This window comes from Geotrypetes seraphini, chromosome 1, assembly GCF_902459505.1.
Source record: "Geotrypetes seraphini chromosome 1, aGeoSer1.1, whole genome shotgun sequence".
Lineage (NCBI taxonomy): Eukaryota > Metazoa > Chordata > Amphibia > Gymnophiona > Dermophiidae > Geotrypetes > Geotrypetes seraphini.
In genome coordinates, this window is record NC_047084.1 from 403902169 (window position 1) to 403929799 (window position 27631).

At 48.4% G+C, this 27631-nt stretch overlaps 1 protein-coding gene across 1 annotated transcript in view; it reads left to right on the forward strand.

Moving 5' to 3' along the window:
* The window catches only part of LOC117347325 (dynein heavy chain 6, axonemal-like), a 2502256-nt gene extending 2474829 nt beyond the window's left edge, over positions 1-27427 (forward strand). Inside the window, 1 exon segment of the mRNA XM_033918113.1 lies at positions 27129-27427. Coding sequence (XP_033774004.1) covers positions 27129-27232 — 104 coding nt within the window. The 3' untranslated portion in view covers positions 27233-27427.
* Positions 27428-27631: the final 204 nt, after the last annotated feature.

Sequence of the window (27631 nt, forward strand, 5' to 3'; positions counted from 1 at the left end):
CAATTTTTTACCACCCCCCCCCCCCTTCCTGCCATTCTTTGTCCGGAGAAGGCTCCAGTTCACCCCGATGTCAGCCCCAGCCTGCTCCAAGCAGGCGATCTATGCAAAGGCAGCTGTCCTGGCCCTGGGCAGTCAGGATCCGGGAGAGTGAGGTGGGGGGGAGACGCAGAAGCCAGGGCTGGGCGTCGAGAAGGAGCCTTGTCCTGCCGGAGCCTGCTTTTTATAGTAAAGCAACAGCAGCACAGTGCTGACAAAATATTAGTGGCGCATCACAGCCGCCCGCTGACCAATCGGGGCGCATTCCCCTGCCGCGATGTCACAATGGCCCTAGTGTCGGCAGCACATACACACAGGGAGGTTGTGCGGGACGGCAGTCCAGTTTTTCATTGAAGCATTTTTCCCACTACAGAGAAGCAAGCCACTGGGCAGCAAAGGTAATTTCAAAGAATAATCCCTTTTAAAGGAAAAAGGGGCCACAAGAAATGTTCATTTCTTAACCTCTCATTCTCTGACCCTGGTGTGTTTAGAAGTCCCCAAAATTGGTTTGTGTACAAGCTATGAACAGCAATACAGCAGACACTATCCTGCTGCTGTCGTGGGAAATAGTTCCAGCAATGATACCAAAAAGTCAATGTATAGCACAGTAGGCCATAGTCTGCCCTAGCATCATTTCTCTTCTGCCCCTAAATTCCAGAACCACCTCTTCATCTCTCTCGCTCTCTCTCTCTGCTTTCCGCTCCTCACTGATAAATCATCTTTCCTTTTTCTTATTAGCACGCTGTCTCCCAATATCTTTCTTCATCATCACCAAGACCTTTACAATAAACTGGTAGCAAACTTTGTTGAGATTATAATTTTTCATGTGGATTCCTACCACTTGACCACCAGAAGAGGGACAGGACAGGGTGATGGGAAAGGGTACAGAGCCTGGCAAGGAGTGAGGGAGACTGCGTGCAGAGCCTGTATATTTTGTTAAATATATTAGTTCACCATTTAGATCAGAATATTTTTTTTCTTGTTTTCCTCCTCTAAACTAGTGCTGCCCGATTCAGGAAAAAAAATTTTGATTCGATTCGATTCAGCCTATTGAATCGATTTTTCGATTCAATTCGATTTTCCTGCCCAATTGGGTGGGGTTTTTTTAAACATCCTGGTGGGTTTATTTTATACCCTACAACAAAATACCCCAGCAGTATATATATGTATATAATAGAAAACCAATCCAAATACTGCTATTACCCAGCAATACACTTCTAAATATAAGCCCAGACAGCTGGAAGGGCTCAGGTCTCAGAAACGGAGCCTACGCACAGCAGTGGCAATCACAAACTGAGGAAAATCAGCGTAGTACAATCTCTCCAACTCCAATCATTGACCCACATATATATTTTTATCCCAGGACAAGCAGGCATGATATTCTCACATGTGGGTGACGTCATCTATGGAGCCCCGATGCGGAAGCATTTTCAAGCAAACTTGATTGAAGATTTAAGTTTGCTCTGCTGCTCCACGCATGCGTGCCTTCCTGCTCCACTAGGGGGTGCATCCCCTCGTGGTCTCCAGTTCAAAATTTTCCGCGAGCCTAGAAGCCGTGTTTCTCAGGCTCTGCCCCAACTGCCTTCTAGCACCGCGATTTTTTCTTGTTTTTTCTCGATTAAGTCGCTGTGCGCGAATTCTTTACTTCTTTACTTGATTCCTGCTTCGTTTTCGACGACCCGGAGGCTTCCGGGTCCCTGTGGCCGCGTGGCTAATCGAGCCGCGGCTACTTTCGATTTAATGTCCCGGCCTTTGACCGGCTTTAAAAAGTGCACCCGGTGCAAGCGGCTTCTTTCTCTCACAGACCCGCATCGCCGGTGCATCCTCTGTCTGGGGGCGGCTCATCCAACCGACTCCTGCCCCCAGTGCGCTAATTTTCAAAACCGGGCCCTCCGCCGAAGAAAAGCCCGCATGGCGGACCTCTTCACTCCGGACCAACCCTCCACCTCGGCCTCGAGGTCGGCCCCGGCCTCGGCCCCGGCCTTGACCTCGGCCTCTGATACCTCGGCATCGCCTCGAGACTCGACCCCGAAGTCCTCGGGACAACAGAAAGCCTCGGCCCCGGGTAAGTCCCCTCTTCCCTCTTCAGGTTCTGTAACAGCGAAGAAGCCAGCCTCGGGGACAACGTCGACGCATGGCGGAAGCCCCATGCTCACAGCCCCGACTAAGCCCTCCAAGCCTTCGGGCCGTGCCTCCACCACACGGGAATACTCTGATACGAGGTCGCCCCAGGTGGAGTGCACCGAGGCAATGGACATGCCTTCGATGCTGTCCGTGCCCGTCTTCCAGGACCTACTCCGAGCGATGATCACGTCGGAGCTGTCCACTGCAATGGCCCAGTTTCAATCAGCCTCGACCTCGAATGTGCCAGACCAGCCTGAGCCTCGCACCGAACAACCTCGAGGAAAGGTGCGCAATCCTCGCCGCATCCCATCCTCCTCGGACTCCTCGCCGAGGCACCCGAGACGTTCCCCCTCCGCAGACCGCCGAGGGGCAAAACGTCGGGCTAAAACGACAGAAACCTCGAACCGCCGTACCTCCAAGAAGGCCCGAGGTTCACCAACCCTACGAGGCCGTTCTCCCACACCTCGTACGGGACCACTAAGGGTGGCTGAGTTATCACTCTCCAACCCGCGCATCCTCCGAACTCCCCCTCGGACGTATTCTCCGAGGGAGTCCGGATCGAGGTCACCGATCCGACATCGATCGGTACCCCTAACCCCGGCATCGTCTCCGAGGGGCCCCTCGAGACGCCGAAGATCGACAACCCCGGAACACTCCCACAGTGCTTCCCCAGTCTCGGAGCATGGATCAGAGCATGAACCTCGATACTCGAGGGAAGCCTCCCTATCCTTCTCCACCCGACGAAGGTCTCGTTCCCCGACCCCGCACGGGGCCCCGGGGACATCTCGCCCATCCTTCACTCGCTTTGTCCAAGACATGGGCCACGCATTGGACTTAGACCTCCAGTCCGACTCCAGATACTCTAAGGAGTACCTGGCGGAGCTGGATATGCCATCACTGCCCAGAGAGTCCCTTCGCTTACCACCTAACCCGGTACTCCAACAGGCCTTCTTCAGGAACCTGGAGACCCCCTACATGGTCACGGCTGTACCCTCCAAAATGGAGGCCAAGTACCGCACAGTACCTTACCCGGGATTCGAGCAACCACAGCTCTCCCACCAATCGCTGCTAGTAGAATCCTCCTTGAAAAAGGCTCACCCGTCCCGGGTCTCAGCAGCGGTCCCCCCAGGCCGAGAAGGCCGAACTCTGGACAAGTTCGGCAGGAGACTATACCAAAACGCAATGATGGCCTCTAGGGTGCAAAGCTACACTTTCACCTTCACATCCTACCTCAAACACCTCATTGGACTATTGAGAGCCTTTGAGACTGACCTACCGGCCTCACGGCAAGGAACGTTCGGCCTGCTTTTAGAGTCCCTCTCCAACCTGCGCCTTCATCTATTCCACGCGGCCTACGATGGCTTTGAACTCTCCTCCAGAGAAGCAGCCTTCGCTATCGCCATGCGCCGACTAGCTTGGTTGCGCCTGGTCGACATGGACCCCAACTTACAGGACCGGTTGGCTAACCTCCCCTGCGTGGGAAAGGAATTGTTCGATGACACTATCGAAGCGGCTACAAAACGCCTCGCCGAACATGAACGCTCGTTTGCCTCCCTTGTCCGGCAAAAGCCCAAACCGCCAGCGGCCAGGCCGTATAGGGCCCCTCCGCGCCGCTACCCACAAAAGTCCACCCCTGCTTTCTCGCGGCCCCCACCCAGGCGTCCGCAAGCCCACCACAGGGCCATGCCCAAATCCCAACCGCCTGCGACCACCAAACCATCCCCGTCCTTTTGACGGGGCATGCGGAAGGGGGCGGGCCCCCTCCGCCATAGTCCCAGGCCTCCTTCCCATCGGGGGTCGACTCAAAGCCTTTTACCCTCGCTGGAAACAAGTCACGTCGGACGCATGGGTCCTTGGCGTGATCTCATCAGGGTACTCTCTCAACTTTCGGGCCATTCCCCCGGACAACCCCCCAAGGAATTGCCCTCCCAACCGGATTCAGCTATCCCTACTCCTCTCCGAAGCTCGAGACCTGCTTCGCCTGAGAGCAGTGGAGAAGGTTCCCCCCGACCAACGGGGGAAGGGCTTCTACTCCCGTTACTTCCTGGTACCGAAGAAAACGGGAGACCTACGCCCAATACTAGACTTGAGACGCCTCAACAAATTCCTGGTACGGGAAAAGTTTCGGATGCTCTCACTACCGACACTCTACCCCCTGATCGACGAGGGCGACTGGCTCTGCTCCCTCGATCTCAAGGAGGCGTACACACATGTCCCAGTGCACCCCGCTTACCGCAAGTTCTTGCGTTTCCAGGTAGGGGACTGGCACCTACAATACCGAGTCCTCCCCTTCGGACTAGCATCATCACCTCGGGTCTTCACCAAGTGCCTCGTGGTGGTAGCGGCAACCTTACGTTCCCAGGGCCTCCAGGTATTCCCCTACCTGGACGACTGGCTAATCAAAGCCCCGTCCAGGGAAGGGGTTATCTCAGCGACCCAACAGACTATTACCTACCTACAAAGTCTGGGGTTCGAAATAAACTTCCCAAAATCTCAACTACGCCCCTCGCAGATCCTACAGTTCATCGGGGCCATGCTGGACACGGTTCGCCTCCGTTCCTTCCTCCCCCCTCCACGCCTGGAGGCGTTAGTAAGTCTGAGCCGAAGGATCTCCCTGCTGACCTCGGTATCAGCTCGACAGATGATGACCCTCCTGGGCCAAATGGCCTCCACCGTCCATGTCACACCCTTCGCCCGCCTCCATCTGAGAATCCCTCAATGGACCCTGGCGTCTCAATGGCGTCAAGACCGGGACCCGATCGACCGCTCCGTGACAGTGACTCCTTCATTGCAACGATCGCTCCGCTGGTGGGGCGACTCTTCAAATCTTTCCAAAGGTTTGCTCTTCCTCACCCCACCCCACAGCAAGGTACTCACCACGGACTCCTCGGAGTACGCTTGGGGAGCCCATCTGGACGGCCTACGCACCCAAGGAATGTGGTCAGCACAAGACCGTCGCTGCCACATCAACGTGCTAGAACTCCGGGCCATCTATCTCGCAGCTGTAGCCTTCCAACATCTGCTCCACGACCGAGTGGTTCTCATCCGAACCGACAACCAGGTAGCGATGTACTACATAAACAAACAAGGGGGGACAGGGTCTTGGTCCCTTTGTCGGGAAGCCCTGCGCCTCTGGAAATGGGCAATCTCCAACAACACCTTCCTCCGAGCGGTGTACATACAAGGAGAACAAAACTGCCTGGCGGACAGGCTCAGCCGCCTCCTCCAGCCACACGAGTGGTCACTACACTCCCAGACCCTACGAGGGGTGTTCGAATGGTGGGGGACACCTCAAATAGACCTGTTCGCGTCCCCCCACAATCACAAGCTGCCTCTCTTCTGCTCCCGGATATACTCCCCGGACCGGCTCGAGGCCGACGCCTTCCTCCTCGACTGGGAGGGAAGGTTCCTGTATGCGTTCCCGCCGTTTCCTCTGATACTGCGGACGCTTGTCCACCTGAAAACAGTACAAGCCACCCTGATCCTGATTGCCCCTCGCTGGCCATGCCAGCCGTGGTTTTCCCTACTACTTCAACTCAGTGTCAGAGATCCACTGCCTCTGCCTCTGTTTCCCTCTCTACTGTCACAGGGTCAGGGTTCACTGTTACATCCCAATCTTCAGTCTCTTCATCTGAATGCTTGGTTTCTCTCCCCCTGACTGCTCTCCCCGTGTCTCAATCAGTCAGGGAGATATTGGAGGCCTCTAGAAAAACCTCGACAAGAACCTGCTACTCCCAAAAGTGGACCAGATTCTCAACCTGGTGCTCCTCCCACAGCCATGACCCGGTGTCGGTCCCCGTCCCCCTGGTCCTGGACTATCTACTTCAACTATCTCATTCCGGCCTAAAGACCAACTCCATTCGAGTACACCTCAGTGCGATTGCGGCCTTTCATCAGCCCCTGGAAGGGAAAGCCCTCTCGCTCCATCCCTTAGTCACTCGCTTCATGAAGGGTCTGCTGAACATCCACCCCCCTCTCAAACCTCCCCCGGTGGTTTGGGACCTTAACGTGGTTCTGGCTCAACTAATGAAACCTCCATTTGAGCCACTAGACAAATGCCATCCAAAATTCCTCACTTGGAAGGTAATGTTCTTACTCGCGCTCACGTCCGCACGGCAGGTTAGTGAGCTACAAGCGCTGGTAGCGGACCCACCCTTCACGGTATTCCATCATGACAAGGTGGTACTCCGCACCCATCCAAAGTTCCTACCTAAAGTAGTGTCTGATTTCCATCTCAATCAGTCCATTGTCCTACCCGTGTTTTTTCCCAAGCCCCACTCTCACCCCGGAGAAGTGGCGCTCCACACTCTTGACTGCAAAAGAGCGTTGGCCTTTTACCTCCAACGCACTCAGCCACACCGGAAAGTCCAACAACTGTTTCTGTCCTTCGACCCAAACCGGTTAGGCCACCCAGTTTCCAAACGCACCTTGTCCAACTGGTTGGCCGATTGCATCTCCTTTTGCTACGCTCAGGCTGGTCTCGCGCTGCATGGTCGAGTAACGGGACACAAAGTCCGAGCGATGGCAGCCTCCGTAGCGTTCCTCAGATCCACACCTATCGAGGAAATCTGCAAGGCTGCCACGTGGTCTTCGGTTCATACCTTCACCTCCCACTACTGCCTGGACTCCCTGTCCAGAAGCGATGGCCGGTTCGGCCAATCGGTATTGCGAAATCTATTTGCTTAAATCGCCAACTTCCCTCCATCCCTCTTCAGTAAGCTTGGAGGTCACCCACATGTGAGAATATCATGCCTGCTTGTCCTGGGATAAAGCACAGTTACTTACCGTAACAGGTGTTATCCAGGGACAGCAGGCATATATTCTCACAACCCGGCCACCTCCCCGAGGTTGGCTTCTTGGCTAGTTAAGTGAACTGGAGACCACGAGGGGATGCACCCCCTAGTGGAGCAGGAAGGCACGCATGCGTGGAGCAGCAGAGCAAACTTAAATCTTCAATCAAGTTTGCTTGAAAATGCTTCCGCATCGGGGCTCCGTAGATGAAGTCACCCACATGTGAGAATATATGCCTGCTGTCCCTGGATAACACCTGTTACGGTAAGTAACTGTGCTTTTTTAAAGCATTTTTCAAAAAGCAATTAAAACAGCTAACCCACAGCCGGGTTGCAGAAAAGAAGTGCAAGCCAGAAACTGAAAAAACAGCAACCAAACTACTTAGCTTTTATGGCTGACTTTGCTGATTTATCTTTATAGAAGAGTGCAGTCACTAGTGTAGATTTGCCGACGCTGCCAGCGTTTCGCGGAAATAATTAATCAAAAGCATCCGCTGCGTCAGGGCCACCAGGACGTTCAAAAAGTCAAGGCTTCACTGCAAAAATGAACACATAATAAAAAGAAAGCAATTAGCTCCCAAGAAACTACCGAAGTAGACACATACAAAAACAGCACTTACATTACAGCACTCGGTCACAGAATTTCAAAGCAATGTTAAGATGGCCAACGGCTACGTTTTATAGCCCTTCCGTAATAGAAACGTAGTGACGTAACACCTCGCTAAACATCCTATACTACCTAATAGAAATGTTGCCACTCAAAACATCTATTCAAGCCAGACGGCCACAGAGTATTAAGTCTATTTATCCATCGTTGTTCTCTCTGTGCTTAGAAACCTCCTGAAATCTCCTCCTCTCATATTGGGCTGCACTACCTCTAAAATAAGGGCTTTTAAAGACCCAAAGTCATGAGATTCTTCAAGACAATGTTTGGCTAGAGGAGCCCCCATTATTCTATTTTTAATGTTACTCTTATGTTCTGTGAGTCTTATAGTGAATTTCCGGGAGGTCTGGCCCACATACACCAGATCACAAGGGCACTGTATAACATATATCACCCCACAGGATTTACAATCAGAATTATGACGTAACATGTATTCTTTCTTATCTCTAGGATTACAAAAACAGTTGGTGCAAAGCATAATCTTACACATTTGGCACGCCCCACATGCTTTATGTCCTATCCATACATGATCAGGCCCTAGCCTAATATTAGGCAGTACAGATGGGCATAAGATCTCCTTCAAATTCCTAGTTCTCCGGAAAGCAATCCTCAAATTATAGGTTTTAAACGTACCAGAGGTACGTAGAATCGCCCAGTGTTTTTTAAGGGAGCTAACCAAACGATGGCATTGGCTCGAATAGGTTACTACACATGTCATGTATTGTTCACCTAATTTCAGAGCCTCAGATCTCCTAGGTGCAAAAAGGCCCTCCCTATTGCAGTATAACGCTCTTTTATATGCTGCAGAAACAACTTTTGCAGGGTAACCCCGGGTCAAAAATTTTTTCTTTAAAACATCAGCCTGTTTTTTAAATTCTATTTTAGAGGAGCAAATTCTCCGAATCCGCAGAAACTGAGAATAAGGGAGACTCTTTTTCAAAGAACTTGAATGAGCACTTGAATAGTGCAGGGTGGAATTACAGTCAGTGGGTTTGGTGAAAACAGACGTATGAAAAACCCCTTCCCTAATTTCAACAGATACATCGAGAAAAGAGATCTGGTTGATGTTATAAACATGAGTAAAGCGCACTTTAGGATGACAGGCATCTAAGTACACAAAAAATTTTTCTAAATCATTCATACTACCATTCCAGACTAAAAAAATATCATCAATGTATCTGGTCCAGAAGGCCACATGTTGAAAAAATTCACAATCATATACCCAGTCACGTTCAAACTTGTCCATAAACAAATTAGCAACGGCAGGGGCCATCGTAATCCCCATAGCTATTCCAGATTTCTGCTGAAACAGATGATCTTCAAACATAAAAAAACTGTCACACAGTACAATCTTCGCAAGAGAACAGATGAACTCAGTTGGAACTTTGGGATTAAGCCTTTTCTCTAAGGTGTCATGAATTATTTGAAGCGCTTCAGACTGGGGTATAATAGTGTACAGCGAACACACATCTATAGTCACCAAGATCGAATCTGGACCAGGTCTAATGGCATCCAGCTTTTCCAGAAACTGAGTCGTATCTTGAGTGATTGTGTCAAATCGTGGGGCTCTTCTGGAAGCCTCCTCCATATACATCGATAGATTTCTTCAACAGTTTGTGCGACAGACTCTTGCATTCACTCAAGATACGACTCAGTTTCTGGAAAAGCTGGATGCCATTAGACCTGGTCCAGATTCGATCTTGGTGACTATAGATGTGTGTTCGCTGTACACTATTATACCCCAGTCTGAAGCGCTTCAAATAATTCATGACACCTTAGAGAAAAGGCTTAATCCCAAAGTTCCAACTGAGTTCATCTGTTCTCTTGCGAAGATTGTACTGTGTGACAGTTTTTTTATGTTTGAAGATCATCTGTTTCAGCAGAAATCTGGGATAGCTATGGGGATTACGATGGCCCCTGCCGTTGCTAATTTGTTTATGGACAAGTTTGAACGTGACTGGGTATATGATTGTGAATTTTTTCAACATGTGGCCTTCTGGACCAGATACATTGATGATATTTTTTTAGTCTGGAATGGTAGTATGAATGATTTAGAAAAATTTTTTGTGTACTTAGATGCCTGTCATCCTAAAGTGCGCTTTACTCATGTTTATAACATCAACCAGATCTCTTTTCTCGATGTATCTGTTGAAATTAGGGAAGGGGTTTTTCATACGTCTGTTTTCACCAAACCCACTGACTGTAATTCCACCCTGCACTATTCAAGTGCTCATTCAAGTTCTTTGAAAAAGAGTCTCCCTTATTCTCAGTTTCTGCGGATTCGGAGAATTTGCTCCTCTAAAATAGAATTTAAAAAACAGGCTGATGTTTTAAAGAAAAAATTTTTGACCCGGGGTTACCCTGCAAAAGTTGTTTCTGCAGCATATAAAAGAGCGTTATACTGCAATAGGGAGGGCCTTTTTGCACCTAGGAGATCTGAGGCTCTGAAATTAGGTGAACAATACATGACATGTGTAGTAACCTATTCGAGCCAATGCCATCGTTTGGTTAGCTCCCTTAAAAAACACTGGGCGATTCTACGTACCTCTGGTACGTTTAAAACCTATAATTTGAGGATTGCTTTCCGGAGAACTAGGAATTTGAAGGAGATCTTATGCCCATCTGTACTGCCTAATATTAGGCTAGGGCCTGATCATGTATGGATAGGACATAAAGCATGTGGGGCGTGCCAAATGTGTAAGATTATGCTTTGCACCAACTGTTTTTGTAATCCTAGAGATAAGAAAGAATACATGTTACGTCATAATTCTGATTGTAAATCCTGTGGGGTGATATATGTTATACAGTGCCCTTGTGATCTGGTGTATGTGGGCCAGACCTCCCGGAAATTCACTATAAGACTCACAGAACATAAGAGTAACATTAAAAATAGAATAATGGGGGCTCCTCTAGCCAAACATTGTCTTGAAGAATCTCATGACTTTGGGTCTTTAAAAGCCCTTATTTTAGAGGTAGTGCAGCCCAATATGAGAGGAGGAGATTTCAGGAGGTTTCTAGCACAGAGAGAACAACGATGGATAAATAGACTTAATACTCTGTGGCCGTCTGGCTTGAATAGATGTTTTGAGTGGCAACATTTCTATTAGGTAGTATAGGATGTTTAGCGAGGTGTTACGTCACTACGTTTCTATTACGGAAGGGCTATAAAACGTAGCCGTTGGCCATCTTAACATTGCTTTGAAATTCTGTGACCGAGTGCTGTAATGTAAGTGCTGTTTTTGTATGTGTCTACTTCGGTAGTTTCTTGGGAGCTAATTGCTTTCTTTTTATTATGTGTTCATTTTTGCAGTGAAGCCTTGACTTTTTGAACGTCCTGGTGGCCCTGACGCAGCGGATGCTTTTGATTAATTATTTCCGCGAAACGCTGGCAGCGTCGGCAAATCTACACTAGTGACTGCACTCTTCTATAAAGATAAATCAGCAAAGTCAGCCATAAAAGCTAAGTAGTTTGGTTGCTGTTTTTTCAGTTTCTGGCTTGCACTTCTTTTCTGCAACCCGGCTGTGGGTTAGCTGTTTTAATTGCTTTTTGAAAAATGCTTTAAAAAAGCACAGTTACTTACCGTAACAGGTGTTATCCAGGGACAGCAGGCATATATTCTCACATGTGGGTGACTTCATCTACGGAGCCCCGATGCGGAAGCATTTTCAAGCAAACTTGATTGAAGATTTAAGTTTGCTCTGCTGCTCCACGCATGCGTGCCTTCCTGCTCCACTAGGGGGTGCATCCCCTCGTGGTCTCCAGTTCACTTAACTAGCCAAGAAGCCAACCTCGGGGAGGTGGCCGGGTTGTGAGAATATATGCCTGCTGTCCCTGGATAACACCTGTTACGGTAAGTAACTGTGCTTTATCCCAGGACAAGCAGGCATGATATTCTCACATGTGGGTGACCTCCAAGCTTACTGAAGAGGGATGGAGGGAAGTTGGCGATTTAAGCAAATAGATTTCGCAATACCGATTGGCCGAACCGGCCATCGCTTCTGGACAGGGAGTCCAGGCAGTAGTGGGAGGTGAAGGTATGAACCGAAGACCACGTGGCAGCCTTGCAGATTTCCTCGATAGGTGTGGATCTGAGGAACGCTACGGAGGCTGCCATCGCTCGGACTTTGTGTCCCGTTACTCGACCATGCAGCGCGAGACCAGCCTGAGCGTAGCAAAAGGAGATGCAATCGGCCAACCAGTTGGACAAGGTGCGTTTGGAAACTGGGTGGCCTAACCGGTTTGGGTCGAAGGACAGAAACAGTTGTTGGACTTTCCGGTGTGGCTGAGTGCGTTGGAGGTAAAAGGCCAACGCTCTTTTGCAGTCAAGAGTGTGGAGCGCCACTTCTCCGGGGTGAGAGTGGGGCTTGGGAAAAAACACGGGTAGGACAATGGACTGATTGAGATGGAAATCAGACACTACTTTAGGTAGGAACTTTGGATGGGTGCGGAGTACCACCTTGTCATGATGGAATACCGTGAAGGGTGGGTCCGCTACCAGCGCTTGTAGCTCACTAACCTGCCGTGCGGACGTGAGCGCGAGTAAGAACATTACCTTCCAAGTGAGGAATTTTGGATGGCATTTGTCTAGTGGCTCAAATGGAGGTTTCATTAGTTGAGCCAGAACCACGTTAAGGTCCCAAACCACCGGGGGAGGTTTGAGAGGGGGGTGGATGTTCAGCAGACCCTTCATGAAGCGAGTGACTAAGGGATGGAGCGAGAGGGCTTTCCCTTCCAGGGGCTGATGAAAGGCCGCAATCGCACTGAGGTGTACTCGAATGGAGTTGGTCTTTAGGCCGGAATGAGATAGTTGAAGTAGATAGTCCAGGACCAGGGGGACGGGGACCGACACCGGGTCATGGCTGTGGGAGGAGCACCAGGTTGAGAATCTGGTCCACTTTTGGGAGTAGCAGGTTCTTGTCGAGGTTTTTCTAGAGGCCTCCAATATCTCCCTGACTGATTGAGACACGGGGAGAGCAGTCAGGGGGAGAGAAACCAAGCATTCAGATGAAGAGACTGAAGATTGGGATGTAACAGTGAACCCTGACCCTGTGACAGTAGAGAGGGAAACAGAGGCAGAGGCAGTGGATCTCTGACACTGAGTTGAAGTAGTAGGGAAAACCACGGCTGGCATGGCCAGCGAGGGGCAATCAGGATCAGGGTGGCTTGTACTGTTTTCAGGTGGACAAGCGTCCGCAGTATCAGAGGAAACGGCGGGAACGCATACAGGAACCTTCCCTCCCAGTCGAGGAGGAAGGTGTCGGCCTCGAGCCGGTCCGGGGAGTATATCCGGGAGCAGAAGAGAGGCAGCTTGTGATTGTGGGGGGACGCGAACAGGTCTATTTGAGGTGTCCCCCACCGTTCGAACACCCCTCGTAGGGTCTGGGAGTGTAGTGACCACTCGTGTGGCTGGAGGAGGCGGCTGAGCCTGTCCGCCAGGCAGTTTTGTTCTCCTTGTATGTACACCGCTCGGAGGAAGGTGTTGTTGGAGATTGCCCATTTCCAGAGGCGCAGGGCTTCCCGACAAAGGGACCAAGACCCTGTCCCCCCTTGTTTGTTTATGTAGTACATCGCTACCTGGTTGTCGGTTCGGATGAGAACCACTCGGTCGTGGAGCAGATGTTGGAAGGCTACAGCTGCGAGATAGATGGCCCGGAGTTCTAGCACGTTGATGTGGCAGCGACGGTCTTGTGCTGACCACATTCCTTGGGTGCGTAGGCCGTCCAGATGGGCTCCCCAAGCGTACTCCGAGGAGTCCGTGGTGAGTACCTTGCTGTGGGGTGGGGTGAGGAAGAGCAAACCTTTGGAAAGATTTGAAGAGTCGCCCCACCAGCGGAGCGATCGTTGCAATGAAGGAGTCACTGTCACGGAGCGGTCGATCGGGTCCCGGTCTTGACGCCATTGAGACGCCAGGGTCCATTGAGGGATTCTCAGATGGAGGCGGGCGAAGGGTGTGACATGGACGGTGGAGGCCATTTGGCCCAGGAGGGTCATCATCTGTCGAGCTGATACCGAGGTCAGCAGGGAGATCCTTCGGCTCAGACTTACTAACGCCTCCAGGCGTGGAGGGGGGAGGAAGGAACGGAGGCGAACCGTGTCCAGCATGGCCCCGATGAACTGTAGGATCTGCGAGGGGCGTAGTTGAGATTTTGGGAAGTTTATTTCGAACCCCAGACTTTGTAGGTAGGTAATAGTCTGTTGGGTCGCTGAGATAACCCCTTCCCTGGACGGGGCTTTGATTAGCCAGTCGTCCAGGTAGGGGAATACCTGGAGGCCCTGGGAACGTAAGGTTGCCGCTACCACCACGAGGCACTTGGTGAAGACCCGAGGTGATGATGCTAGTCCGAAGGGGAGGACTCGGTATTGTAGGTGCCAGTCCCCTACCTGGAAACGCAAGAACTTGCGGTAAGCGGGGTGCACTGGGACATGTGTGTACGCCTCCTTGAGATCGAGGGAGCAGAGCCAGTCGCCCTCGTCGATCAGGGGGTAGAGTGTCGGTAGTGAGAGCATCCGAAACTTTTCCCGTACCAGGAATTTGTTGAGGCGTCTCAAGTCTAGTATTGGGCGTAGGTCTCCCGTTTTCTTCGGTACCAGGAAGTAACGGGAGTAGAAGCCCTTCCCCCGTTGGTCGGGGGGAACCTTCTCCACTGCTCTCAGGCGAAGCAGGTCTCGAGCTTCGGAGAGGAGTAGGGATAGCTGAATCCGGTTGGGAGGGCAATTCCTTGGGGGGTTGTCCGGGGGAATGGCCCGAAAGTTGAGAGAGTACCCTGATGAGATCACGCCAAGGACCCATGCGTCCGACGTGACTTGTTTCCAGCGAGGGTAAAAGGCTTTGAGTCGACCCCCGATGGGAAGGAGGCCTGGGACTATGGCGGAGGGGGCCCGCCCCCTTCCGCATGCCCCGTCAAAAGGACGGGGATGGTTTGGTGGTCGCAGGCGGTTGGGATTTGGGCATGGCCCTGTGGTGGGCTTGCGGACGCCTGGGTGGGGGCCGCGAGAAAGCAGGGGTGGACTTTTGTGGGTAGCGGCGCGGAGGGGCCCTATACGGCCTGGCCGCTGGCGGTTTGGGCTTTTGCCGGACAAGGGAGGCAAACGAGCGTTCATGTTCGGCGAGGCGTTTTGTAGCCGCTTCGATAGTGTCATCGAACAATTCCTTTCCCACGCAGGGGAGGTTAGCCAACCGGTCCTGTAAGTTGGGGTCCATGTCGACCAGGCGCAACCAAGCTAGTCGGCGCATGGCGATAGCGAAGGCTGCTTCTCTGGAGGAGAGTTCAAAGCCATCGTAGGCCGCGTGGAATAGATGAAGGCGCAGGTTGGAGAGGGACTCTAAAAGCAGGCCGAACGTTCCTTGCCGTGAGGCCGGTAGGTCAGTCTCAAAGGCTCTCAATAGTCCAATGAGGTGTTTGAGGTAGGATGTGAAGGTGAAAGTGTAGCTTTGCACCCTAGAGGCCATCATTGCGTTTTGGTATAGTCTCCTGCCGAACTTGTCCAGAGTTCGGCCTTCTCGGCCTGGGGGGACCGCTGCTGAGACCCGGGACGGGTGAGCCTTTTTCAAGGAGGATTCTACTAGCAGCGATTGGTGGGAGAGCTGTGGTTGCTCGAATCCCGGGTAAGGTACTGTGCGGTACTTGGCCTCCATTTTGGAGGGTACAGCCGTGACCATGTAGGGGGTCTCCAGGTTCCTGAAGAAGGCCTGTTGGAGTACCGGGTTAGGTGGTAAGCGAAGGGACTCTCTGGGCAGTGATGGCATATCCAGCTCCGCCAGGTACTCCTTAGAGTATCTGGAGTCGGACTGGAGGTCTAAGTCCAATGCGTGGCCCATGTCTTGGACAAAGCGAGTGAAGGATGGGCGAGATGTCCCCGGGGCCCCGTGCGGGGTCGGGGAACGAGACCTTCGTCGGGTGGAGAAGGATAGGGAGGCTTCCCTCGAGTATCGAGGTTCATGCTCTGATCCATGCTCCGAGACTGGGGAAGCACTGTGGGAGTGTTCCGGGGTTGTCGATCTTCGGCGTCTCGAGGGGCCCCTCGGAGACGATGCCGGGGTTAGGGGTACCGATCGATGTCGGATCGGTGACCTCGATCCGGACTCCCTCGGAGAATACGTCCGAGGGGGAGTTCGGAGGATGCGCGGGTTGGAGAGTGATAACTCAGCCACCCTTAGTGGTCCCGTACGAGGTGTGGGAGAACGGCCTCGTAGGGTTGGTGAACCTCGGGCCTTCTTGGAGGTACGGCGGTTCGAGGTTTCTGTCGTTTTAGCCCGACGTTTTGCCCCTCGGCGGTCTGCGGAGGGGGAACGTCTCGGGTGCCTCGGCGAGGAGTCCGAGGAGGATGGGATGCGGCGAGGATTGCGCACCTTTCCTCGAGGTTGTTCGGTGCGAGGCTCAGGCTGGTCTGGCACATTCGAGGTCGAGGCTGATTGAAACTGGGCCATTGCAGTGGACAGCTCCGACGTGATCATCGCTCGGAGTAGGTCCTGGAAGACGGGCACGGACAGCATCGAAGGCATGTCCATTGCCTCGGTGCACTCCACCTGGGGCGACCTCGTATCAGAGTATTCCCGTGTGGTGGAGGCACGGCCCGAAGGCTTGGAGGGCTTAGTCGGGGCTGTGAGCATGGGGCTTCCGCCATGCGTCGACGTTGTCCCCGAGGCTGGCTTCTTCGCTGTTACAGAACCTGAAGAGGGAAGAGGGGACTTACCCGGGGCCGAGGCTTTCTGTTGTCCCGAGGACTTCGGGGTCGAGTCTCGAGGCGATGCCGAGGTATCAGAGGCCGAGGTCAAGGCCGGGGCCGAGGCCGGGGCCGACCTCGAGGCCGAGGTGGAGGGTTGGTCCGGAGTGAAGAGGTCCGCCATGCGGGCTTTTCTTCGGCGGAGGGCCCGGTTTTGAAAATTAGCGCGAAACGCTGGCCGCGTCGGCAAATCTACACTAGTGACTGCACTCTTCTATAAAGATAAATCAGCAAAGTCAGCAAAGTCAGCCATAAAAGCTAAGTAGTTTGGTTGTTGTTTTTTCAGTTTCTGGCTTGCACTTCTTTTCTGCATCCCGGCTGTGGGTTAGCTGTTTTAATTGCTTTTTGAAAAATGCTTTAAAAAAAATATATATGTGGGTCAATGATTGGAGTTGGAGCGATTGTACTACGCTGATTTTCCTCAGTTTGTGATTGCCACTGCTGTGCGTAGGCTCCGTTTCTGAGACCCGAGCCCTTCCAGCTGTCTGGGCTTATATTTAGAAGTGTATTGCTGGATAATAGCAGTATTGGGATTGGGTTTATTTTATAGCCTCTTCACCCCCTTTGCCTTCTTCTAATCACGCTGGCACTGTGGTGTAAACAAAATAAACAAACAAAAAATACTAGCTCACATTTGCGGTCCAACACCAGCTCTGGAAAGATACACATTTCAAATCTGACATATTGTAATCACAACCATGAGGGGGTCGCCAGGAGCCCAAACCATGAGAAAAACCAGCAGGGAAGGCAAACAACTGGAACTTACATTGCCTATACGCTAATGCTAGGAGCCAAGGGCCAAAATGGGAGAGCTGGAAGTCATAGCCAGCAAGAAGGACCTAGACATAATTGGAGTCACAGAAACGTGGTGGACAATAAATGGGATGTGGCCATACCAGGGTATAAACTCTACAGGAGGGACAGGACACACAAAAAGGGTGGAGGAATAGCGCTATATATAAAAGACTTCATACCCTCAACCAGGATGGAAACAACAGTAAGGGCGGATGACTTGGAATCACTATGGGATAAGCTACCGGGAGGAACTGGAGCAGACATAAAATTGGGACTGTACTATCGCCCACCTGGACAATCGGAAGAAATCGACCAGGACCTGGAGGCTGAACTGAGGCAGGTATGCAACAGCGGAAGTGTGGTGGTGATGGGGGATTTCTACTACCCTGGGATAGACTGGAGCATCGGGTACTCAAATTACACGAGGGAGACCAAATTCCTGGAAGCCACGAGGGACTGTTTCATAAAACAGCTGGTCATGGAACCCACACGGGGAGATGCCACTCTTGATCTAATCTTCAACGGGCTAGGGGGACCCGCAAAAGAGGTGGCGGTACTAGCCCCACTAGGAAACAGCGATCACAACACGATCCAGTGCAGGCTAGAAATTGGATCACCAAAAGTGAAAAGAACCACAACGACAGCACTCAACTAGAGAGCTGCACGGGAACGGGGACGACGGGAATCCCGCGGGACCCGCGGGCATCCAGCGGGTTCCCCCTTCGGGTCACGGAGATCCCGTGGGGACGCCCCATAGGGTCACAGGAATCCCATGGGGAAGCCCCTAGGGTCGCGGGGATCCCATGGGGACGCCTCCGAGGGTCGCGGGGTTCCTGCGGAGCTGGATGTACTAAGTCACGCGGCTTTTCTCCCTACCTGCTCTGCTTGCAGCACAGAGCCGAACGGAAGTCTTCCCAACGTCAGCGCTGACGTCGGAGGGGAGGGAGGGCTTAAACAAAGCCCTCCCTCACTCCGACGTCAGCTCTGACATCGGGAAGACTTCCATTCGGCTCTGTGCTGCAGGCAGGGTAGGTAAGGAGGAGTAGTCTCGCGGCTCGAGTGGCTACTGAGGGAGGGGGTGGTCCGCCCCGCCCTGCCCCGCCCCAGGTGCAGCACAGCCGGCCAGGTCACTTTACTTTTGTGGCGCTTCCTCGACTGACCAACAACAGCCCTGGTCCGACAAACCTCCCTGCCCTTAACCGCGAATCTAAATTACCTTCTTACAGCAGCTGTAAGAAGGAAATTTAGATTCGTGGTTAAGGGTAGGGAGGTTTGTCAGACCGGGGCTGTTGGTCGGTCGGTCGTGGAAGTGCCACAAAAGTAAGGGGACCTGGCCGGCTGTGCTGCACCCGGGACGGGAGAGAAGGAGGGGGGAGAAGGATGCTGAAAGCACATGGGGAAGACAAAGGGGTGGAGAAGGACGCTGAAAGGACACGGGGAAGACGGGGGGGGGGATGAAGGACACTGAAAGGCCATGGAGAAGACAGAGAGGGAGAAGGATGCTGAAAGGACATGGGGAAGACAGAGGGGGGAGAAGGACACTGAAAGGCCATGGGGAAGACAGAGAGGGAGGAGGATGAGGGAGAACTTAGATAAATTTAAATCCAAACTCAAGAGTTTCCTTTTTAACGATGCTTTTAATGAATAAATTTCAAAGACTTGCTTACTTTTCACTTTTTACTTTGTATATTAATATAAATTTTATCTGTTGCCCTTCCTATTGTTCTTTCCTTAAATGTTTTTACATTAATATTGATTGTAATCCTTTAATGATTTTTCCCTCGCCTTGAAATTATATGTATAAGTTAAACTATGTATAGCAAAGTTTGTATTTATTAGATTTAATTCATTTTGAATATTGTTTGTTAGATTTGTCACCCCTATTTAATTATTTATGAAATTGTACATCGCCTAGAAAATGTGATAGGCGATTAATCAAATTTTTATAATAAACTTGGAATAAACTTGGAAAGGACATGGGGAAAACAAAGGGGTGGAGAAGGACGCTGAAAGGACATGGGGAAGACGGGGGGTGGAGAAGGACGCTGAAAGGCCATGGGGAAGACAGAGAGGGAGAAGGATGCTGAAAGGACATGGGGAAGACAGAGGGGGGAGAAGGACACTGAAAGGACATGGGGAAGACAGAGGGGGGAGAAGGACACTGAAAGGACATGGGGAAGATGGGGGAGAAGGACGCTGAAAGGAAATGGGGAAGAGAGAGTGGGGAGAAGACGCTGGCAGGGAAGAAGACAGAGATGCCAGACTATGGGGGGAGCGGAGGGAAGAAGATGGGTGCCAGACCAATTTGGAAGGGGGGAGAAAGGGAGAGGCACAGTAACAGAGCAAATGGAAGACGCAGAAGGAAGAAAGACAGTGGATGGAAGGAACTGAATGAGAACATGAGGAAAGCAGAAACCAGGCAACAAAGGTAGGAAAAGAATTCTATTTCTTTTTTTTTTGCTGCAGGATAAAGTAGTATATTAGTTGTGTTGATAAAAATTTATAAACAAAAGAGGCTCTGGTAGAAACCCATTTACAAAGTATGTATTCTTCCCAATTAATATTTCCAAATTAATAAAGTCTTTTTGCTTATTTGTAAATGGGTTTCTACCAGATCCTTTAATTCAGTAGCATAATTAAATGAAATAACTATTTCTGAAGTTTATAGGGACGGGTGGGGACGGAGGGGATTCTTCACGGGGACGGGCGGGGACGGAGGGGATTCCTCGTGGGGACGGGTGGGGCGGGTGGGATTCCTCATGGGGACGGGCAGGGACGGAGGGGATTCCTCGCGGGGATGGGTGGGGACGGAGGGATTCCTCACGGGGACAGGTGGGGACGGGTGAGACTTTGGCGGGGACGGGTGGGATTTCTGTCCCCGCGCAACTCTCTACACTCAACTTCAAAAAAGGGAATTATGATGCCATGAGGAAAATGGTGGGAAAGAAACTCAATGGCAACGCAAGGAAGATAGAGTCTGTAGAAAAAGCCTGGACACTACTCAAGGGCATGGTGCACGAAGCACAGAACCTGTGTGTCCCCAAGTTCAGGAAAGGGTGCAAAAAAAAAAATAGAGCAAAAAACCCAGTGTGGATAACAAATGCAGTGAAAATGGCGATAAGTGACAAGAAAGCATCGTTCAATAAATGGAAAAATGACCAAACAAAGGACAACCAAAAGGAGCATAAAGAACACCAGAGGGAGTGTCACCGAGTGGTAAGGAAAGCAAAAAGAGAATATGAAGAGAGACTGGAGGGGGAGGCAACAAACTTCAAATCATTCTTCAGTTACGTTAAGGGGAAGCAACCAGCAAGGGAGGAAGTGGGACCCTTGGATGATGGAGACAGAAAGGGAGTAGTAAAAGAGGAAAAAGAGATAGCTGACAAGTTAAACAAGTTCTTCACGTCAGTCTTCACGAGGGAGGACCCACACTGCTCCTTGTGACCCTGGGCAAGTCACTTAATTCCCCCATTGCCCCAGGTACATTAGGTAGATTGTGAGCCCACCGGGACAGACAGGGAAAAATGCTTGAGTACCTGAATAAATTCATGTAAACCGTTCTGAACTCCCCTGGGAGAACGGTATAGAAAAATTGAATAAATAAATAAATAATATTTCTAATAAAAAGGCAAATTTTCATGTCACCTGCTTACTGTTTTAGACATTGACATATTGTGTCTACACTTGATCTCCTGATGCTCCCACATCTGCATAATATTGATTATCCTTGTGCCTCTAGGGGCACGGGAGGGGGAGGGCTAGTGCTACACAGCTAAAATTCTTCCTGTGTCATTAAAAAAAGAGTACATGACATAGGGGTATGATTGTTACTTCAGTGTTAATGCCTGTTGCATTGTAGTACAGTTTTCTTATATGTTAATTTTCTTTCCTTTTTTATGAGCTATCATAATCTCTTTATTTTGATCCAGTGTTTCTGTAAAATTCTAACAATGCATGAAGGGTAAAGTACAGACAATCTTCTCATTAGGTCTTTGGTTCTTCCCTATTTGCCTTTACAGCTTTCTTGTAACTGTCATGTCTCTTTTAAATTTATTTCCCTGAATGCGTAGCACAGAAGCAGACTGTATCAGTGTAACTGACGCAGTCCTTCAATGCAATGATTTAGGCGTTACATGTTGTGCCCTGTTGCTGGAGTTAACAACACAAATGCTATGGCCACATGTATTTCATGTATCATTTTACTTGTATCATTGGCCTCTTCTACAATAACTACAGTTTGGTCCTGTCAGTCATGGGCTGCTAATATAGCATGAAAAAGATGATGTTTCAAGTTGTAAAGCAACACTGCTGATATTGAACAATACGGGTATGTGTAGTTAGCTCGCCTTAAAATATTTATCTGGATAAATTCCATCTTTGAAAATAAGGGTGTAAATATAGCCAGTTATTTTTATGTGGTTTTGCTTGGCATTTCTGAATATTGACCAGTAAGTCTGTTACCTCTTCACTATTATATTTTTAATTTTGTAACGCTTCTTACACAAACATACACTGAAATGTGGGTCAAACTAGTTTATAACATTATTTGACTGGGTATCTGGTCTGTATTAAATACCACATATATTAAAATCTAACAGTACCGGTACGGTCTATATCCCAGAAATGTCAAAGACAGTCTAATCATGAATTTATAATGTGTGTGACTTTTTCAGAAGCTAATTTATAAAAGTGTATAATTATCATTATTCCAGGACAAACAGGCAGCATATTCTCATGTATGGGTGACATCATCCAGGGAGCCCCAATGCAGACAGCTGCACATGCAATCTTACTTGAAGAACTTTAGAAAGTTTGCTACTGACCGCACCACGCATGCGTGAGTGCCTTCCTGCCTGATGCAGTTTGCGTATCTCCTTAGCTCCATGGAAAAATGAGAACTTTTCTAATGCTCTTCGTTTTTATTGCCTTGCCTTCCCGCTCAAGCATATATTTTCTTTCTAATTTTAATTTATTTCTTTTCATATGTTTTCCTGGCCTTCTTACACTGCCTCAGCCACAGATTAAATTTTGGCTGCGGTGGTTTCCTCGTCGATGTCCTCTTTGTTTTGGGAATCTTCAACCTATCTTCAAGAACATTGAAGTTCTATGACGCAAGTCATTATGGCATTGAGCCAATTCGTGCCGCCTTTACTGCGACCATCTAGCATTTCGCCTAATTTCATGAGGGTTGCATTTTATACTTAACTCCCTCATTGTGCGAGACGCAACACTTCAAGTACCGGCAAGCAGGCCTTATAGGTACTACTGTCTTACTTCTGCCACCAATATCGAAGCCGATTTCGATGGTGTCGATGTCCATGCACCGATGTCCATGATGCTGATGTCCAGGCACCGATGTCCATGCACCAAGATCCATGGTGCCAATGTCCATGGTGTTAATACACAGATGTCCATGGTGTCGATGTCCATGCACCGATGTTCATGGTGTTGAGGTCCAAACACTGATGTCCATGGTGCCGATGTCTATGCACCGATGTCCATGGTGCAGATATCTATGCACTGATATCCATGCTGTTGATGTTCATGCTGTCTATGTCGATACACAGATGTCAATACGCCGTTGTCGATGCACCGATGGTACAGATGCTATGATGGTACTGATGCTTGTTGAGGGTATCAAGGGTATAGACGGTACCGGGGGTACCGTACTATTTTCATTCTTTCATCACTAGTATCAGTGCTTCTGTCCATAACGATGAAGGTCGTCCACTATATAGTACTTTCGGTTTCAGACAACTGGAATTCTCATTCCTTCTAGTTTTTTTCCATTCCAATATGGATTTTTATTTTTTCATCTCATTGGACTGTAAAAAAGAACACCCCAAAACAAAACACCTTACCTAGCAGATGTTGGATTCTCTCTGCTGTTAAGATCTATATTTGGTAGATTACATTCAAGGTTTGGGCCCAGACTGCTGGTGGGATCTTATGTGCTCTGCCTGCATCGTTTACCAAACCATCGTCTTTGGGGAAGACATCGCCATCGTAGGCATCAACATCAACTGCTGTCCCGATGTCTAAGTCGATGTCATCATCTCAGTCAGACCTTCACTAGGAGTACACATGGTATGATGCCTTTGTGATGACTTCACGTTTTGCAGCATTGTCAGTAGCCATGTGACAGATGCCGTGGTTTGAAATTATGGATATGGATCCTAATTTCCACAACAGATTGATGAACATCTTGTATCTTGGGGATGAGTTTTTTCCCTAGAATCAGACTCCAAGTTTGCCAAGAAACATGGAGAAGTTTAGAATTAATCATCCGCCTAAGGAATTGCTTCAGCTACCCATAGACTTTTGTTCTTGACTCTACCCTGCAGTACCTCCAGGGCATGCAGTTAGACATGGACTAATAGCAGATCCTCCCATCAGTATATAGCCTGTTGGATGAACTCTCTGTTTCTTCATCACTGTGTACAGGCATAGTATAGCAGAGCTTCTCATCAGTTTACAACCTGTTGGAGGAACTCTTTGCTTATTTAATCTCTGTTTCAAGTATGATGTCGAAGAGCCTCCTCTCAGTTTACAACCTGCCGGAGGAACTCTCTGCTTCTTCAACCACTGGTTTCAGGCATGATGTTGCAGAACCCCCTATCACTATACAACCTGTGGGAGGAACTCTCTGCTATTTAGCTTCCATACCAAAATGGAAGCGGTTGTTCCTTTTTCAGACTACTCAGAAGAAACATCCTGCATTACCTGTCCCTTCCAAGACACAACACTCTAAGTTCTCCAGTTATTACTTTGTACACTTGAAATGAAAATGAATGTCTGAATCCTCAAGTATGGAGGAAGAAAGATAACGCCACCTAGAGTTTCTACAACCCTCTTCAGTAATCACTTAAATTGCTCATGCATAGGTTTCTTCACTGCCTGAGCCAGTTTCTTTTCCTCGATTTCTTCACCAAATGGGTAAAAGATCCTACTATTGCTCTAGAATCTGATTCCAAGTATTCAAAAGAACATTTGGAGGATTTGGAGCTTCCTCATCCTCCTACAAAGTCACTTAAGCTGCCTATCATCATCATTGAACATACTTTTCAAACACATTTGGATACTCCACACTCTGTTCCAGCAGTTCCTGCTAAACTTGACTCTTGTTGTAAGATGGTTCAATGTAAAGGTTTTGAGACACCTCAACTTTACCACCAATCCTATGTCTTGGACCAGGTCACAATCTGATGTTTTGTTCTTCAGTTAGACTTCCTTTCGTCTTTGATTTGCAAAAACTACCAAAGGTAGAAAACCTATCAATTAGTTCTCCGCCCTTTTTTTTCTACCCTGCAATGGATATTGCTATCATGCAGGATCAACTGGGTTGTTTTTAGTCGAACTCCACTGTAACACCAATGTTAGCCTGTTTTTTTCCTACAGGCATTCATTGCCTCAATACTTTTTCTCCTATATCCTTCTTCCTGTTTCTATATAGCCCGGAGGTTTGGGAGTGGCTATTGGGGAGGTGGAGGCCACCTTATCCTTTTTAGGATGTTTTTTCCCTTAATTCTTCAGTGAACACCATGGACTTCATTTCCCTTTTCTTTATCCAGGAACAACATACTTGTTCTACTATATATCTTCTATTTCCCTATCTGATCGACGGCTTATACTCTCTGGATCTCAGGGAATTTATTTGTTTTTTTATCAACCCTGCATCTAGACCATATTCATTTTTATCTAAATTCTGGGGTTCTGGGGTTGTTCCCTGATCATCAGGCTTGAGCAGCATCTTATGTCTCAGGTTTTGCTCTTCTCTAAGGGTGTTTTTTCATTACTCAGAAAAACCAGCACATTCTATCTATATTTGGCTGTTTCTGATCCAATGTTTCTACTCTATGCATAGAGTGCCTAGCCTTCACAGCCCATATGATTCCTTTTGCAAGGTTTTCTCTGCAGTCCCGAGTTGTTTCTTATTACGTGACTCCCAGTCATGGATTACTAACTCTATTATGGCTAAGCTCATCGCTATGCTCTTTGCTTCACAGTCTTGTTTTCTCAGATCTTCTATTCCGTGCGGACCTTCACTTACTGATTGGCTCTATTACCTAAACAAGTGGAGCGCTCTTGCTGTTTTTAGCTAACAAAAGCCTTAACCAGTTCGGTATTAGACACTTTCTCAAAACTGTTTTTTTCCATTTCAGGGAGTGTGACTTTTCCTGGCAGCCACGCTTTTAAAAAAAAATATATATTTTTTTTGTTTCATCTTCATGCCTGGACTTTGGGTTCAGCAATTCTCCATTTCATTGCTTCTATATGGGAAACTCCACAAGTAGTTTTTCTTGCGCCTTTCCTTGCTGATCATTTCACGACAGCTTATGAGTCTCATCTACAAGTAGCCGTTGTTCTCTTGTACTAGTCGAATAGAATTAGTTCCAGCTGTGCCTAGTCTTCCTTTTTCCTTTCTGATGCTTGTCCAGTTAAAATGGAATTTTGCCACCATGCTTCCAGTAGCTCCTTGGTGGCTCATACGACCTTGAAATTCTTTTCTTTTCAACTTGGTTGATGTCAATACCTCTGCTGATCTTTCCATCTATTCTTATGCAGAGTCAAGGTTCGATCTACATTCCAAGCTTCAGTTCTGCCTCCTGACAGATTGCTATTTTTCAAGCTGTTCCTCTTTTCTCTCTCAGCCTATTGCATTCATATTCGCAGCTTCCAGTACTCCTGCCATTTTGCAGTATATCCAACAATATTTGACACTTTTGTTTCACTAGATGTCTTCTGCCTCATTAGATTCTGAAGTCACCTCTGTGTTTTTTTTTCTCTGATTTTGACTTCCTTCCTCTATTTGTCGGATTCTGAGCTCAAACTTGCTTCTTTTAGAGCTCTTTGTCGGCCAGTGGATGGTACATCTATTTATGCTCATCCTTGCATTTCTAGATTTATGTAAGATCTTTTCTAGTAGTATGTGGCTCCTGTTCACTTACGGAAGTTTTCATTTGGATCAATGTCTTCTGTTCTCTCCTTCAACAGTTCTCCTCTCTCTTGCATTTCTGCCAAAGGAGTAAAGGGACTTGAACCATAAGTAATGAATCCACTTTTTACAGCGTTTCTTACACGACAACAGTGTGCTTCATACTCATTCACAGTTTCTATCACTGCTTGTCACTGATTTCAAATTTATTCTCATATTTTACTGATTTTTATTCCAATCACTTGACTGTACTACTTCTATTTTTTTTTCAACTCTTATTTTCATCTAGAAGAATCTACTCTTCCTACTTTTGCCTGCACTCATGCATTAGCTGCTTCTTTGCAGGAGACAATATCACACAGATCATCTCTACAACTTTTTGTCTTTTTCGACATTAACAAGTTAGGACATCCTGTTTCCAGGTGTCTAATATTCAACCAGTTGGCTGCTTGCATCTGGTTGTATTATATTTTGGCTGGGCTGTTCTTAATCAGTCAAGTCCCAGCTCTTCAACGATTCCAGTTTGGCAGCTTCCATATTCTTTTCTCAATCTACTTTGATTCATAATAGATGAAGCTGCTCTTTTTTCCTCCTCAGTTCATTTCTTTCACCTTCATTCTTGTCTGGAACTTTTCGGCCTCTCAGGTTTTCAAATTTGATTTTCTACAACTCCCATCCCATTCTGGTTATCTTAGAGGTCACCCATACGTGAAAATATGCTGCCTGCTTGTCCTGGGATAAAGCACAGTTACTTACTGTAACAGGTGTTATCCAGGGACAGCAGGCAGATATTCTCACAACCCACCTACCTCCCCTGGTTGGCTTCTTAGCTAGCTATCTGAACTAAGGAGACATGCACCCTGCGTTGAGCGGGAAGGCACTCACACATGCGTGGTGCGGTCAGTTGCAAACTTTCTAAAGTTCTTCAAACAAGATTGCTTGTGCAGTTGTCTACATCGGGGCTCCGTGGATACGGGAGAATATCTGCCTGCTGTCCCTGGATAACACCTGTTATGGTAAGTAACTGTGCTTTTTTTTTTTTTACTTCTTTGTTGTCAGGTCATTCTACAAATTTTGTGGTGACGGTCTTATTACCTTCAAACAAACCTAGTGACTACTGGATAGCCAAAGGATCTGCTTTGCTCTGCCAGCTGAATGAGTAAGCAACATGTAGAATCCAGAAGAATTTGAAGCTGAAAAATATCTGAAATTCATTTCTAAATTTCCTTTTAATATAACCAATATAATAATGCCAAAAGAATAAGATAATATTTAATGTTATATATACTTTGCTATGAAATACATCTGTAGAAAAAGTCTGATTTCTGTATGTTAGAAATAAAAATAATTAAATGTGCTATTCATGGTTTACTTATTTTTGTGTATTATTTGACATTCTTTTGATTAGGGTTAATTTTGAAAACTCTCATAGGATATTACATCATTTATAATGAAGGCAGGAAGAAATGTAATCGATATGCTATATAGAAAGATTTATTAGCTATTGCTGAGCATCACGTGTCTGAGCAAGAGATATAAAAATAAGAACAATTCCTTGAGCA